Source organism: Pelobates fuscus, chromosome 1 (genome assembly GCF_036172605.1).
Source record: "Pelobates fuscus isolate aPelFus1 chromosome 1, aPelFus1.pri, whole genome shotgun sequence".
Lineage (NCBI taxonomy): Eukaryota > Metazoa > Chordata > Amphibia > Anura > Pelobatidae > Pelobates > Pelobates fuscus.
In genome coordinates this window covers 246,524,856-246,541,248 of record NC_086317.1, presented here as the reverse complement: position 1 = coordinate 246,541,248, position 16,393 = coordinate 246,524,856, and the positions used below count along the sequence as shown (strand labels likewise).

The window sequence follows — 16,393 nt, the reverse complement described above, 5'->3', positions numbered from 1 at the left end:
GTCTAACGCCACTTCTAGCAGGTTTCATTCGAACAGCCACTAGAGGGGCTTCCAAGACTGCAGGACTGAAATTCAGCATCTCCACTGCATGAAGACTCTAAACACTCCGCATTGAGTCAGTGCATCTCTATGGAGAGATGTTGATTAGCACTGCCTGGTGATTGACGCACATGCTCACCAGGCTCACAATGCTTCCCTACGGTGAAACAATGTATTTGTATTATTTAATTTGTTTAATAATCCAGTTATAATATAAAATGTTAGAAATAGTTTTTATATTCTCAACGCTAGTGTTCCTTTAAAGGGCTCTGTTTTGCTCTGTCAAAGTCTGTATATATGTTTTTACATGTATAGGGACACATGTTTTGAAACAATTTACAATGTTAAAACATGTCCCCCACATTATTGCATAATAGAGAAAAATGCCACAAAAGCAAAAAAGAAAACCCTTAGCCATGGACACTAATCTGAAAGTCAGTCGTTTGCAAATCACAAGGTAATGTTGGAGTTACTAGATGATACAGAATGCACACTATAACATTCACTGATATTAAGTATAAATCTTTAATACGTATGCAAATAAAAAAAAAAATGTTGTACAAATAGGAACAGAATAACAGTACAAGGCAAACTGCACACAAAATAATATATCCAAACCTTACAAGCCTTAAGGCAGAGAGACACAAGTCACCAACTTGGTGAATTGTGTCTCTGCCTTAAGGCTTGTAAGGTTTGGATATATTATTTTGTGTGCAGTTTGCCTTGTACTGTTACTCTGTTCCTATTTGTACAACATGACTTTTTTATTTGCATACTTATTAAAGATTTATACTTAATATCAGTGAGTGTTATAGTGTGCATTTTGTATCATATAGTGATTATTGTCTTTTAAGCACTTGAGGGAGTGCTTGTATGGTTTGCACCTAGCTAATAGTGATTGTTTAAAAGTAATTTTGTCTCACCGTGTGGTTTTTGCTTATAGAATGTTGGAGGAGTTAACCAAAAAATTACTCATAACCCTTGCGTCATAAATATTTCTCATTCATATTTTTTTCATAGTTAATGATACAGTGAATGTGCTGCTATATGGATCTGTACAGCAGTATTTGTCCTTGCAGTGACTGGATTGTCACTGTAAGTGCTGACCGCTGAAATATGCTTGTCCAAATATTTTCCGTAGGAAAGGTTTGAAAAAATAGCTTACTTTTGACATCCTGAACACTGCGTGCTTACTGCTACTTTCATAAATTATGAGCATGAACTGCCATGCATAGTAGAAGCAGTCCCTCATACATAGAAACACACAGCACACCCTATATGCCAACTGCTTCAAGTGCTGCACATACTGAGATTTTATCACTTTTGTGCCAGGGGCTATGTTTCATCTCAGGCACACATGACTTGGGCTGCCCAGAACCTAATGTCAGTTCTGTGCAAGAAAAGAGTACGGTCTTCAGTGCGCACAGCGGGATGACGACAGACGTTCAAAGCTTTCTACCATTGAAGACAGCATGGGAAAGCTTTAATCTCCCTTCCTCCTTCCTTTGTCTGTCTTCACAAGTCAGTAATGCATCATGTTAACTAAAATAAAAAAGGGTTGGAGTAACCCTTTAAGCTTTTTTTTAAGATAAAACACTAAAATTCTATCGGCATTGGTGTAAACTATAATTTTTTTTTTTTTTTTTTTTTTTTTTAAACTGCTCTTAATCAGGTATATCTATAGAGATTCACTTTATGTTGCAGTTAAATTGAATTATGCTAGGAGTCTTTTATTGACCTTTTTGTAAGAGCTTTGTTGTAGTAAAGCCATAACATGAGATCAATAAGAACAAGCTGATGTATTTTAGCAGTGAGGATGGAGACAGAAACCCAGTGATATTTTTGCAGTCTAGTCTCAAATGGGTTGGACTTTACATAATCTGTTAAATGCCTGCTACAGTTTAGGAATGGTTTCAAAACAGATTTGTTTACTCTTGTATATGTTATAAAAATTAATTTAAATGTTTACACTGGTTTTAGTTTATCAAACCGTTACATGTATCACGGTGTAGAACTATTTCAAACACTTTAAACTGAGAGTCACTCTAAACACTCTAATGAATCATTGAAACACCTCTTCCTGTACAGAGTGAAGAATAACTGCAGCCATATTAAAATCTTGCTGCTGTTGTAAGACTGCCTTAATCATGACACTAATTAAAAGAAAATTAAAATTGATTTCCCTTTTGCACTACTCCACCATTTAAGTTGTACTATTGTCACATGTACTAATGGAATGGTCATGTCTCCCCTCCTTTAGAGTGACCATAATCTGTGGCTTCTACACTCAGGTGTGGTTGGTTCTTGGGAGATCCTGCAAGCCAGCCCGGTTTACAAAACTGTGAACTGGCCTGTGAATGGGCGAACAGCAGCTGTAGTATGGCTATCAACTTACCCGGTTCAGTGATAACTATGTGTTGTATGTATTCCCCTGCACCATCTTGCAAACAATCCAGAATAAAACCACTGACAAAAGCGAGAAATGCAAAAGATTGAACTAAGCCATAAACTCTGTTCTATACTTAAAGGAGCACTCCAGGCACCAAGACCACTTCAGCTAAGTGAAGTAGTCTGGGTGCTGTGACACTTTTGCACTTAGTGCTGCAATGTAAAACATTGCAGTTCCAGAGAAACAGCAATGTTTACATTGCAGCTCTAAGATTGCCCTCTGTGGCTGTCTAGCAGACAGCCACTAGAGGGCTTTTGGTCGGTTATCTGACGCTGGACGTCCTCACGGACCTCCAGCGGCAGATTTTTCCCATAGGAAAGCATTGAATAATGCTTTTTTATGGGGAGGTCTAATGCGCGCGCGGCTGTTGAAATGCATGCGCATGGGAGGAGCCTGACCCAGCGCCGAGGGACATTGGTGCTAGATTCAGGTAAGTAGCTAAAGGTGTTTTAACCCCTTTAGCGACATTTGATGGGAGGGAGGGGGGCACTCCAGGATTCTCTAGTGCCAGGAAAACTGGTTTGTTTTTTAAGGCCAGAGAGTAGCTGAACTAAATGCAAAGCTGACACCTTTTTTTCCAGTTTACCTATTTTGAATGGATATATGAAACAGTAAATATAACACTGTAATTTTAAAGGGACTCTCCAGTGCCAGAAAAAAAAAACAGTTTTCCTGGCACTGGAGAGTCCCTTTAAAATAGATGGTCAAAACAACATTAAAAGTTAGTGTTATATTTACTGTTTCATATATACATTCAAAATAGTTAAACTGGAAAAAAGGTGTCAGCTCTGCATTTAGTTCAGCTACTCTGGTCTTAAATTTGAAATGTACTTCTCACCTTAGACAATAACACTGTAAGTGTTTAAAAATGTTATTGGTAATTATGCATACATACAAAAATAGGTTACAGGGGTGTTGTAGCAGGCTTCTGCAATGTATAATCATATATCATATTTAATGGATCACTATAGTGTCAGGAAAACAAACCCGTTTCCTGACACTATTGTGCCCTAAGGGTGCCCCCACCCTCAGGGTCAACCTCCCTTGGCACTGAAGGGTTAAACCCCTACAGCAGCTTACCTTAATCCAGTGCCGGGCTCCCTCGGCACTGGTGACCTCTCCTCCCCCGCCGACGTCAGCTCCCGAGTGGAGCGGAATGCACATCCGAGGCAAATGCCGCACGCTTTCAAACAGTCCATAGGAAAGCATTTCTCAATGCTTTCCTATGGACGTTCTGCACGCTGGATGCGGATTTCACATCCAGCGTTGCAGATGCGGCTGTCAGGAAGACAGCCACTAGAGGTTGGATTAACCTTGCTATGTAAACCGGTTTCTCTGAAACTGTTTACATGTGAAGGGTTAAAACCTGAGGGACCTGGCACCCAGACCACTTCATAGAGCTGAAGTGGTCTGGGTGACTAGTGTCCCTTTAATTCCCCATTGTTTTTGTGAGCTTTTAAGTTGGTGTATAGTTATACACCATATAGAAATACTTGCAAATCCCTGCACACAAGCTCAAATGTCCCTTAAATTGCCGGGTGCCAAACGCCTGGGATATAAATTGTATACACGGTAATGAAGGTGGCTGCATTCCGGTCTTAAAATATTCAATACTTTATTCGAGAAAAAGTTTAAAATCAGTTTCAGTCCCTCCTAGGACTTTGCTCAGGATCAAAACACACAATACATATTAGAGCCTGCAAGAATATATATGTGTAAAGTGATTGATTAATTGACTCACCGAAGCTGCTGTGCATCACCTACAGCGTCCCACCATGTGTACCGTGCATGCGCGGACATGCTCCACCCATTAAAGGCTGTAATGACGTCTGACGTGTTTCGATAGTGATGCGGGAAGCCGCCGTATCACTATCGAGATGGGTAAACCGTTACCTAAAGCTCGGCTTGATCATATATATCGAGAGAGGTATATTATAAATATATATATATATATATATATATATATTATTCACACACACTGCTCAATATAGAAGTTGCTTATTGAAGAGTGTTTTCTGTATATTTATTCATTAAAACCAACAATCATGGTGGCTTGGCCTACCAAACTTTAGAAAGCTGGTCTGCTTGATATTTCATAAATTACGGTACTGGGTTGTAAATGAACTGCAATATAGTTGGTCAGCAATTTGAGCACTTTCAATCATCCTATGTAATAAGGTGAACTTGGCTAGGGACTAAACTACATATCCCATAACCTCTGGTTTGACAGGGGATTATGGCATAAGGTTTTAAAAGAAAACACCCAGAGCAGAATTAGGTACTAATTGGCATCAGGTCAATGCTGCCATTTTTTGTAACTCAAACGTTTAGTAATATGCAACAAATTACAATTCTATAAAATACATGTATACGCACAGATATACATACTAAGTATGTATCTGTTTGTCTATGCATGTATTATATATACTTTTATCTATTGGTTAACCCATAAAATTAACATTTGCAGGCAAACAGTATTTTTATGTGGATGTTTACTGAGCTGTAAGCCATAATCATCACACTTATGACAAAGCATGGCTTGAACTATCTTGCTTTGCATTTAATGCATCTTTCTCATTATTAGTTTTCACGTTGCATTACTGAAATAAATGAACGTTTGCACGATATTCTAATTTTTCGAGTATCACCTGTGTGTGTGTATATATATATCTATCTATATATCTCTATCTCAAGATACTTATTGGATTACTCCAATCCTTTAGAAAAATAAAACATTTTAGTTTTAATTTGCAATGCCCTATGGGGCATTACGAAAAGGTCCCCCTTCCCTTAAAACCTGTGAAAATGTTTTAAACATACCTGGAATCCAGCGCCAGGGTGTGCGGTTACTTTTCATGTCCTAACTTCATCCCTGCACTTATGTAGTCCCATCACAGGCTTCTCTATCAAGTCACATGTTTAAGTCATGTGTACCAGGGATGTAACCCTGCAAATTACTCACACAGGAAAGCATTCATAATGCTTTCCTATGGACGCTTGCGTGCTCTCACTGTGAAAATCACAGTGAGAATCACGCAAGCGCCTCTAGCGGCTGTCAATGAGACAGCCACTAGAGGAAATAGGGGAAGGCTTAACCCATTCACAAACATAGCAGTTTCTCTGAAACTGCTATGTTTATGAAAAAATGGGTTAATCCTAGAAGGACCTGGCACCCAGACCACTTCATTAAGCTGAAGTGGTCTGGGTGCCTAGAGTGGTCCTTTAACACAAAAGGACTTAACCAAGAGTTGGAGGAGGGAGACTTATGGTTAATGTCAGGAAATGCTATTGCTCATTATTAATACATAAAAAGTCCTGCGCTCAAACTCCCACTACTCTTGGGTGGCAGCAATGATCGTAGTACACATAAGCTCCAATACATACAGTAAAAACCAAAGGAAAAAATTACATTACTTCCTAAATATGCATAGGGATTTGGGAAGAGTGCAGGTAACTTTTTTTTTCCCCCTTTGTTTTTTGCTGAATATTGTTAATATTTATAATGCACCAACAAATTTCTCAGTGCTGCCCATTAGGTGGAATAACAGTCAAGTATTTGTAACCAGACAAGTTGGACGCACAGGAACAGAGGGGTTGAGTTCCCTACTCAATGAGCTTACATTCTAGAGTAATTGATGTAATAACCTACATGCAGAAGTTGCAGCAGTAATAATTTTTTTTTCAATTAAATGTTTTTCGTCATAGTTCGGCTGTAAACTGCCAATGCACATATCTAAATATAGAAAGCCCAACAGTTCTCTGTTAAAGGGACAAGCACCTCTTGTTAGACAATTGTCTCAGGATGCATGTTTCTTTAACAGAAAACAGAATTTTCTACATTCAAGTTCAGGTAATATGTTCAGTGGCCTTTTACAGTCAATGTACTTTTTAAATATTATTAAGGGACACTAAAGGCAGCCAGACCACCTTAGCTCATTGAAGTTGTTTGGGCACTGTGTCGCTATTGAATTTAGTGCTGCAATGTAAAACATTGTAGTTCCAGAGAAGCTGCCATGTTTAAATTGCAGTACTAAGTCTGCATCCAGTAACTGTCTACCAGACAGCCACTTGAGGTGCTTCCTGGATGTTAAAGGGACACTATAGTCACCCAGACCACTTCAGCTCAATGAAGTGGTCTGGGTGCCAGGTTCCTCAGGTTTTAACCCTTTAAATGTAAACATAGCAGTTTCAAAGAAACTGCTATGTTTACATTTGGGGTTAATCCAGCCTCTAGTGGCTGTCTTCTGGACAGCCACTAGAGGCGCATCTGCGACGCTGGAGGCAAATTTTGTCTCCATCGCGCAGAACGTCCATAGGAAAGCATTGCGCATTCGGCTCCAATGACGTCAGACGGGGGAGCTGACGTCGGACGGGGAGGAGAGGTCACCAGCGCCGAGGGAGCCCAGTGCTGGATTAAGGTAAGTGGCTGAAGGGGTTTTAACGGGAGGGGTACCCTGAGGGTGGGGGCATCCTCAGGGCACTATAGTGTCAGGAAAACCGCTTTGTTGCGGTTAGTGATCCTAGTGATAGTGATCCGGTAACTGATGCTGGTTGTCCTCACACTTTGTATGAGGACAGCCAGCGTCTGCTATTTCTCCATAGGAAAACATTGATACAATGATTTCCTATGGGCAGGGCTTAATGTGCGCATGGGGCAATCGCCGAGCATTAGCGCCTCCTCGTCAGTAACTTTGGAGGAGGCAGAGCCGCGACCCAGCACCGATGGATATTTGCACTTCTGCTTGAAAGACCGAAGAATGTCATATGCAACTTGTTATAATTTTAAAGCATCTAAGACAGGGTTATACACTAAAGACCAATTCAAGGCCGTAACAGTGAGACTTTTTTTTCCTAATTTGGCTATTTGGCCTAAATTTTGAAATTCACTTTTAATTCCTGGCATTTTTTTTTTTTTTTTTTATAATTCGATAAGTCTCAAACATAGATCATATACCACTTTTGTATTTATACATACTCTATGTAAACCCATTTAAAATGCATGCCATTTTCTCAACACAAAAGTCCTGATTAGCTTCATTGTCTTAACTTTTTATGTGTTCTGTGTGGACCAAGTCACCTTTGAGATCCACTCTTTATCGACCGTCCTATTGTAAAGACAATGATGAAGTGAAATTTCTTATCTCATTGTCAACAGAGAGGGCAGGTTTTGGATTATGGGAGAACCCATTTTTGTCAAACATTTTCAAATGGTCTTACAAAATACACTCTGCTTCCATGTACCGTAATCACTACAATAAGCTGCAGTGTGTTTGTGGTGCGTAGTGACCTTTAACTGTTCTATTATTTCTAGTGTATAAGCAAGACTGTTCTTATTTAAACATGTAATTAGCTTTTAAATCTGTTCAGTTGAGCAGTGTTGCTGGTTGTGGTTCTTCTCATAGGTTTAAAAGTACAGAATTCAAAACTTGCACAGTGGATCCAAATTTAGCTGCATGCCAGCTATGATTCATGACATCAAGTACATTTGGCATGTGTCTGGAGCTGTTTAAAGGTTTTGTTAATGCTTTAAAAGAACATATGCAATATTTTTAGAATCTGACAACTCATACCCTCATTAGTAGTTAGTGGCTTGTTTGTAGTTGAAGATAGTACAGAAGGGAATTCCACGATTAACTATTGGCAGTCTACTGTTGTGTTATATTGCTTTACAACATAAAGCAGCATTTCATCATAGTAAGTCATTCTTTTAAAAGAAAACAATTATGTTGTAGTATGGAGCATTAAAATTTTAACAATTTAAAATGACTTCTAAATGTACCTATTAATTAGCAGAGGTCCACTAAGTAAGCTTTCCTCGCAGAACCATCTTCCAACGAAGACCATTTTATTGTAGCCATGAGCTCTGTATTGAATCTTCATGAATAACACTACTATATTCCTTGCCTCATTCCTCTTGATGCCTTGCGTTCAGTTATTAAACCCTACACATAGAAGGAAATATGGGTAGTCACACATGAAAAAGTGTGCCTCCAACCCAGGCTGTCCAATCTCCCAGGATCTATAGCAGCAGCGGAGAAGACTGGGCACTGGTAGAGATCCAAGGCAGATTTAATTGAATATGATACAGCAGAGTCTTGATCAAGCTCTGTGAGAACTGAAACATTGCTGTATCCTATACAGGGCTATACTCCCAACTGCAAGCGTAAAGAGTCTGTCACACACCAGAATTACATTTTTACTCACTGGGGCTAAATTTTCATTCGTTAGTGGCAAGTGGAAATCTCTCTCTTGATAATTGTTATTGTACATGCCTTTGTATATTCAGGGAGGGACAATAACACATTTTTTACAGTAGTGCGTCTTGAGTGGGTAAGAGCCCAGAAATAGAGCATTAGATTACTATTAGAATTATTTTTATTACAGGTTTTTTATAGGATATTTAGCTTGGTTAAAGTTTTTCTTGTGTGCTTCCGAACATCATTCCATGATAAATCAGGACCACACATCTGGCAATCATGGGACTTATATGAGGCTTAATAGTGAGGAGGACATGAACTGGCTGGATAGAGAAATTTGCCATGGAGGGCCTTACAGTCTCTATTTCTGTCGTATACCAAGCAATACATTTCAATGTGAGGCTGTGTTTCTGTCTTTGCTGCAGGAACTCCTCTCTGAATGATTCCTTTGTTAGGGTTCTGTAGTGCATTGCAGATATGCATGAAACTGCAGAGCTGTTCACTGCAGGCCTTTCTTGCTGAATATGAATACATCACCAGTCATGACAGGTTTTCTCACTGCTTTAAGGTAGTATGTTATACCAGACAATTTTAGTATGTCACCAAAGTGCAAGTTCTAAGAAGGGCATTTCATTTTCACATCCTTTGTTATAAAAGTGTAACTTTGTAATTTGTATCATTTTTAGATTTCAACATGTCAACAGATGGGGCTTTCGGCAGTGGTAGCAGTGATGCTCAGCAGAGCTTGCAGTCATTTTGGCCAAGAGTCATGGAAGACATCCGAAATTTAACTGTGGTAAGTACCCGTTTTCATTTAATTGGCAGCTGTGGAAACGATCCTCAAGGTTTTGTTTTTTCTGAGCAATGAAATAAGTGTTTAAAAGAACATATTTAATGTGGGGTTTGACAGAAATTGTGAAAATACAGAAATGGGACCTGCAGCTAAAAAAGGTTTATTGGTGCCTGGGGTCGAACTTGAAAGGAGGTATGCTTTACCTGAAGCTCTCCATTCTCTGCACATCTATCTTTTCTGATAGGGACACTAGTCGCCAAAGCAACTCTAGTTTATTTAAAGGAACACTATATAGTGTCGAGAACAAAACCATGCATTCCTAACACCACTGATGATACTCACCTTTTTTTCCAGCGCTAAATTGGAAAGCATTAGACTATTGCAAAGCGCTGTGACAATCAGCATCTCCTCATCTCTATGGGGAGTGATCAGCATCATGCTCTGCATGGTAAAGCTGAATGTCTGGATTGAGCAGTGAGACTTCAGGGGCATGATCTATACACAAGAACTGCTTCATTGAGCTAAAGTTGTTTTGGTGACTATAGTGTCCCTTTAATCCCCATTAGATGTAGCTGGTTCATCTAAATACAAATGGGGATCTATGGAAGATTCTGCAGGACCCTAGACATACCTCTTCATTGTACAATTTATCATAACTTGATGCAAATGATAGCTGATGAGGGAAATTGCAAGGTTTACCAAACAGAACTGTATTGAAGCTTTAATCAAATGTGTACACAAGATAAGTCTTCCCTACTTTGTCTCATATTGTTAGATTACATTTTTATTAAAAAGAAAAATAGAAGTGACAGTTCCTTTTAATAATATATTGCGGAGCATAGGCTCTTGTCTGTCTGTGATACCAAAAGGACAATACTTTCTTCTGACAGAACCCACTTGCAGGCAGAAAACGTAAAGCTCGTAGTCAAAGTTCCATGTGTCTATTCCATGCACAATAACCCAATACCTAAATATACACTTTTGTTTAATATCCTCTTAAATAGTGTTGGCAGATTAACAAAACTGGAATTTGACTGGTGATTGGCCTGTTAATTTCACATAAAATAACACTCTGTTGAATTTTATTTATTTATTTTCAAAAATGTAATAGATATACCACAAAAGAAAATATGCATGTATTATTTTCCTTGCAAGTTGTCTTTGGGGTTATATGAAAAACAACTTACAAAAGCTGCATATGTGCTGTGTGCGTACATTGTAAGCCCTCACCTTTTTCCCCAGCACAGACCTTCAATCTATGCCTGTCAATACTCCAATCAGTAACTTGCAGCTTTCCTATGCTTCCCAACATGGAGAACTGGGGGAAGGCAGGGGTACTGTGAAGCTAATTGAAGCAGTAGAAAACCTCCCTGGCTGTCAGTATTTCTTCCCCTAATTATAAACATGTACTTTTTTTTTTTTTGGAGTGACTTTTTCTTGACAGTCTATAAAACTTACTGACTCCAGACACACACAGCCCTTCAGCAAGCTAAAATGTTTGGAGTAATCCTATAAGGCAAATTGCAGATCTAGAAAAATATCTGACTTGAAGAATTGTCCAGTTTGCCTACATTATTTGCCATCACGTGTCGTTTTGCCACATTTCACAGTTTAGTAAATAAGAACCATAGACAGAAATGTATGGACTAAAACCCATATATTGTGCTTAGGATCAGAGAAATCTAAAAAAAAAAAAAACATATTCAGCACATTCCATTATTTCTTTACTGTGTCTTGATGGTAAACCTAATATTCTGAAAAAAATTTTTTAAAAGACACTGTTTGCACCATAACAAGTTAATTCTAATGTAGTTGTTCGTGCTCGGAGTGTTCCTTTAATGTCATAAAGTGCTTGATTCCTCTAAAAATTTTCTTGACTAAAATGATTGGATTGCTTTCTTTGCTCTTTCACCCAGAAGGATTTCAGAGTTCAGGAGCTTCCACTGGCTCGCATTAAAAAAATCATGAAACTTGATGAAGATGTGAAGGTAAAATGTGTACATTTTATTTTAGGTATTATATGATATGGAATTAATCAATTGAACTTATCTCTGATAATGTATGCCAGTGGTTATTGGTCACTAATATCCATTCTGATTAAGTGAGCCTTCTGCTCCACTTTGAATAAAATTAATGCTTTTCTTATATCCATTTTAATATGCCAATTTTAGAATCACAGTTTTGGAACTTTTCTCTTGTGGCTAGAACACTATATTCCAAGGGTCCTGGTTTTGAATATGTCTTTAGTTGCTAATAATTACAATATCATTATTGTAAATAATTACAATTATTACATTTATTTAATAAAGGAACACTTCAGTGTTACAAATACAAAGATGTATACAAACATATTCCTCTAAACTCCTCCCTCAGGCGCTGTAAAGGATAACCCAGGGCTCGACAAATTTGTCAAGCCCTGATATAACCCTTTATTCACTTTGCTTCCTCCGACGGGAGCTGATGGGGGGGACCCTAATGCGCATACGAGGCATGTGTGCACGCATTTGACCTTCCACATAGGAAGGCATTGCAGAGCGTGAGGACATCCAGCGTCCTTTCACCGAATCAAACTACAGGAAACTAATCTAGTGGCAATCTTAGTACTTCAATGTAAACATTGCAGTTTCTCTAAAACTAGTGGAAAGGGACACTGCACCCAGACCACTATAATGAGCAGAAGTGGCCTGGGTGCCTATAGTGTCCCTTTAAGTATCCTATTTTCAGTGTAAAAAGGCTAGTGGTCATACCCAGAACATATTTGAAAATTGGAGAAATCTCAATGTATCCTTCCTGGTAAAATATTTTATAAATAAAAATAAAGTGGTCAAGTGTACTGTGCTATTTTACAATTGGAAGGATTGTGATGGTGGATTAGGTGTGCATTTTATGATCTTTTGTCAAACTTCAAATTCTTTTTGCTTGACCTTAGATGATCAGTGCTGAAGCTCCAGTTTTGTTTGCCAAAGCTGCTCAGATTTTTATAACAGAGTTAACACTACGTGCTTGGATTCACACAGAGGACAACAAGAGGAGAACTTTGCAGGTAACTTTTTTTATTTTATGACTGACTCATGGATTTAAGGGTAAACCCTTGTAAAGCGATATAACTGGAAGTTGGAGCTTTGGTTCGGTCAGGCTGTTGCCCTCATTCGTCTGCCGATGATTTCCAATGGTTTGTGTCCTCTTATGTTGTTATTGTAGCCTTTCCTAGTCCTCTAAAAGTAAACTGCTTCAAATTTTAATCTAAACTGAACCTGCAAAGGACACTGCGAGACAAAACTACTATACTTTCTGGTTTATATGTACAGATACTGTTTGAGTGCTGATTTTCAAAATGACAGGCTATTCATTTCGCTAAGTTTAGATATGTATATGCTCAGTAAACAGTTCTTAGATTTGGGGGTTGTACACTTTAGAACCGCAACAAAGATAGTTACTATCTTCTAGTTATTGTAGGATGCTGTATGAATTATTTATAGAGTAGCAGATGCATGTACATCCTTTTCTTCCCCATGGGTGGCTGGTGGATAATAATACCGTGCAGATTATTTTAAAGCATTGATGAACTATACACACGCACATGCATAAATAAATATCCACACACTTTCTCTCACACGGGCCCATACACAGATGCTTCTCTTCACACACAATGGCCTGCACAATATTTTTGAGATAACGTGGCAGATTGTGGTGTTAAAGGAACACTGTACTTAACATAAGAACTGCATGTAAATGTGGTTGTTTTAGTGCCTACAGTAGTTCTCAACTCCTTAGTGGCCCCAAATGACTTCTTTAAAAATTAGAGCGTTTGGAAATGTGGCTTTAAGTCTCTGGAGAGTCGTGAGTGTTATTTCCTATTTCCTGGTTGTCATATCCTAGCACAGAGGTAGGCAACCTATGGCACTAGTGCCGTGCACGGTACTCGAGGTGTCTTTGCACGGCACTCAAGGCTGCTAGAGCCAAACAGGCTCTGGCCTATCAGGAGTCCCAGTAAAACGTAAAATATCTGCTAATACGAAAAGATGGTGAAGGACAATCCTCAATTTAAGCATTGCAGCACATAGAGGAAATGATCTCAGATCACTTCCTCCAAGCACTTGTGAATGGGAATCCACCACGTAGTAGAGCAGCCTGCAGCTGCTGTTGCAGCTCCTGTCTTTGACCTGTACCAGGCCAGCCTGGTCCCCACTGGAACCCAGGGAAGCCAACCATACTGTTAGATATACACAGATATTGTGGATCAAACCAAGTGTTTATCTGAGTATCTGCTCCTTTCCAAATTGTTAAAATAAATGCATGCACGTTTTGAAGTAAATTACACTGAGACACCGGTATCAGGTTAATAAAAAACTTCGGAATGTTTACTGAGGGGGCGGCAAGCCCCTTATAAAGGCAAAAATACATCATATGCAAAAATGTAGATAACAGAGAGAATACATCTCTAATTGGTTAGGTGTTAATTGTCTTATCTAATGCACATCCTACGAGGCGTGATGTCACCATCATCCCAGGATTTTACTCCGGATGTAGGCGCCATCTTGTTACACGAGGTAGTTAGTCGGTGGGAGCGGGTGCTCTAGCAGCCATTTTGAGTAGAGATTGAATACAGGTACACACAGTAAATAGAAATTTTTACTATCACTAATTTACATTCATAACACAGAAATGAAGAATAACCCTCCCCTTCTACAAATAATACGAACAGCCCACACACAAACATACACACAATCTGCACAAACTTAACCCGCTAACAATCCACATACATGCACACAAACCCCACATGCAGCCTTTCACATGCAATAACCCAAACAGCCCACACACACTACCAAACACACAATGTGACATATCCATCCACACACAATTCCACAAGCAGCCCTCATACACAGCCAACATTCATATGTATCATACACAATACCATAAACTACTAATAAACATATACAATATAATAGCTCATATACGCACAAATACAATGATGCAAAGCAACTGCAGTAAAAATAACACAAGCAGAATACAGCAGCATACACACCTAAATTTTAAAAAAATAGGACCGGCACGCTACAGGACATCACAGTGCTGCTAAGAGGTTGCCTACCCCTGTCCTAGCATGTTGTGCATCACAAGCACACTCGCACAGCCATCATGGTCTGTCATAGAAAATCACTGCATTCAATAATTCTCTATGGTAGAATCATAGACACATTGCGACATGCACCTACGGTCCCCCATTGCTCCTCTATGTGGAGCGTTGGATTGGACAGTTATCTTTGAGGCATAGCTCCAGGGTGACATCACAGGAAGGGAAGGCTGCTGCTTAGCCAGGGAATTCTCAGCTTTGAGTAATTCGTTTTTTTGTTTGAATAATTGTGCAGGTGCACAGAGGGAGGGGCTGGGGAACCCTGAAACTAACAAGGGAATTGCATCACTTGACAATATATATATATATTTTTAAACCATCAAGCATACACTTTTAACCCCTTTACGCCGTTATGGCGTTCTATGTCGTCCTGCATTAAATGTGCTTTAAAGCCGTTGCGGCGGCATGGATGCCGTAACAGTTTGCAGCCCATGGAGGTCCACGGTACTTACCTTCACCATGATCCTCTTCGGGAGGACTGCCTGACTGTGGATCTGTCACGGTCCCCCTGTGTCAGGATTACTGTTTGATCCAGCACGTAGAACTGTATAGCACGGATGCCGGATTTAACGTACATAAAATAGTCAAAATACTAGCCGAGGTCAGGGAACACAGAAAGGGACGCAGCGATGAGGAAAGCCAGGAGTCACGATACCAGAATATAGAGAAGTCAATAAACAAAGCCAAAGTCAAAAAACAGGTAGAAAACTAATAACAGGAACGCGCTCTCGGACAACCACAAGGGAAACCACGACAGGGCACTGAGCAGGATGAGAACTGGGCCTAAATACCCCTCCTTTAGTTCTGATAGGCTGTAACCGGCCTTTGACCCCAAAGTCAGTTACCAGGTTTCATTTGCAGAATTGCTGCTCAGCATTAACCCTTCTGTGGATTAGGTTGCTGCTCGGCACAACTTTTCCTGTGTGGACAGTAAATGTCATTAACCACATTTCTATAAGCGGATGAATACGTGACACCCTGCTGGTGGTAGGTGTAAAAAAATTATAATTAAACATGTTAAAATAAATTAAATGTGTGTGTGTGTATGTATATATATATGTATATGTATATATATATATATATATGTATATTAATGTGTGTGTGTGTAACGTCATCCGTAGTATATTTTAATGTAGATATATTAGTATTAAAATACACTTAGAATGGCGTTTTATATATATATATATATATATATATATATATATTAGAAGTTTTGCACTCCAGCTTTCCTCCTTTTAATGGCCCGGTGCTCAACTGCACGAAGATATAGATTCCAAAAGAGAGCCAGCACTCAAGGACTTATATGAAAAGTATGAAGGCTTTTAATCCAAACAGTCAACGTTTCAGTTCACCATAGTGAACTTTCCTCAGGATAAATTTTCTGAAACGCCTTTGGAGACTACTTATGGTAGAGAAATGAACATTCAATTCACAGGCATTCACAGCTCAGGTGGGCATTCCTGCTGTCAGCATGCCAATTGCACGCTCCCTCAAAACTTGCAACATCTGTTGCATTGTGCTGTGTGATAAAACTGCACATTTTAGAGTGGCCTTTCGTTGTGGCCAGCCTAAGGCACACCTGTGCAATAATCATGCTGTCTAATCAGCATCTTGATATGCCACACCTGTGAGGTGGATGGATTATCTCGGCAAAGGAGAAGTGCTCACTAACACAGATTTAGACAGATTTGTTAACAATGTTTAAGAGAAATAGGCCGCCTGTGTACATAGAAAAAGTCTTAGATCTTTGAGTTCAGCTCATGAAAAATGGGGGCAAAAAC

At 39.2% G+C, this 16,393-nt stretch overlaps 1 protein-coding gene across 4 annotated transcripts in view; it reads left to right on the top strand.

Annotated features, from left to right (window-relative positions):
* The window catches only part of NFYC (nuclear transcription factor Y subunit gamma), a 50,233-nt gene that overhangs the window by 19,385 nt on the left and 14,455 nt on the right, over positions 1 to 16,393 (top strand). For 2 of the 4 annotated variants that reach the window (XM_063456386.1, XM_063456382.1), the window contains exons 2-4: positions 9,372 to 9,481; positions 11,395 to 11,466; positions 12,408 to 12,521. In XM_063456386.1, the coding sequence (XP_063312456.1) occupies positions 9,380 to 9,481; positions 11,395 to 11,466; positions 12,408 to 12,521 (288 nt within the window). In that variant the 5' untranslated portion in view covers positions 9,372 to 9,379. Of the gene's footprint in view, positions 1 to 4,393; positions 4,416 to 9,371; positions 9,482 to 11,394; positions 11,467 to 12,407; positions 12,522 to 16,393 lie in introns of those variants that run through there. The other 2 variants (XM_063456387.1, XM_063456380.1) reach the window with 2 other exon arrangements.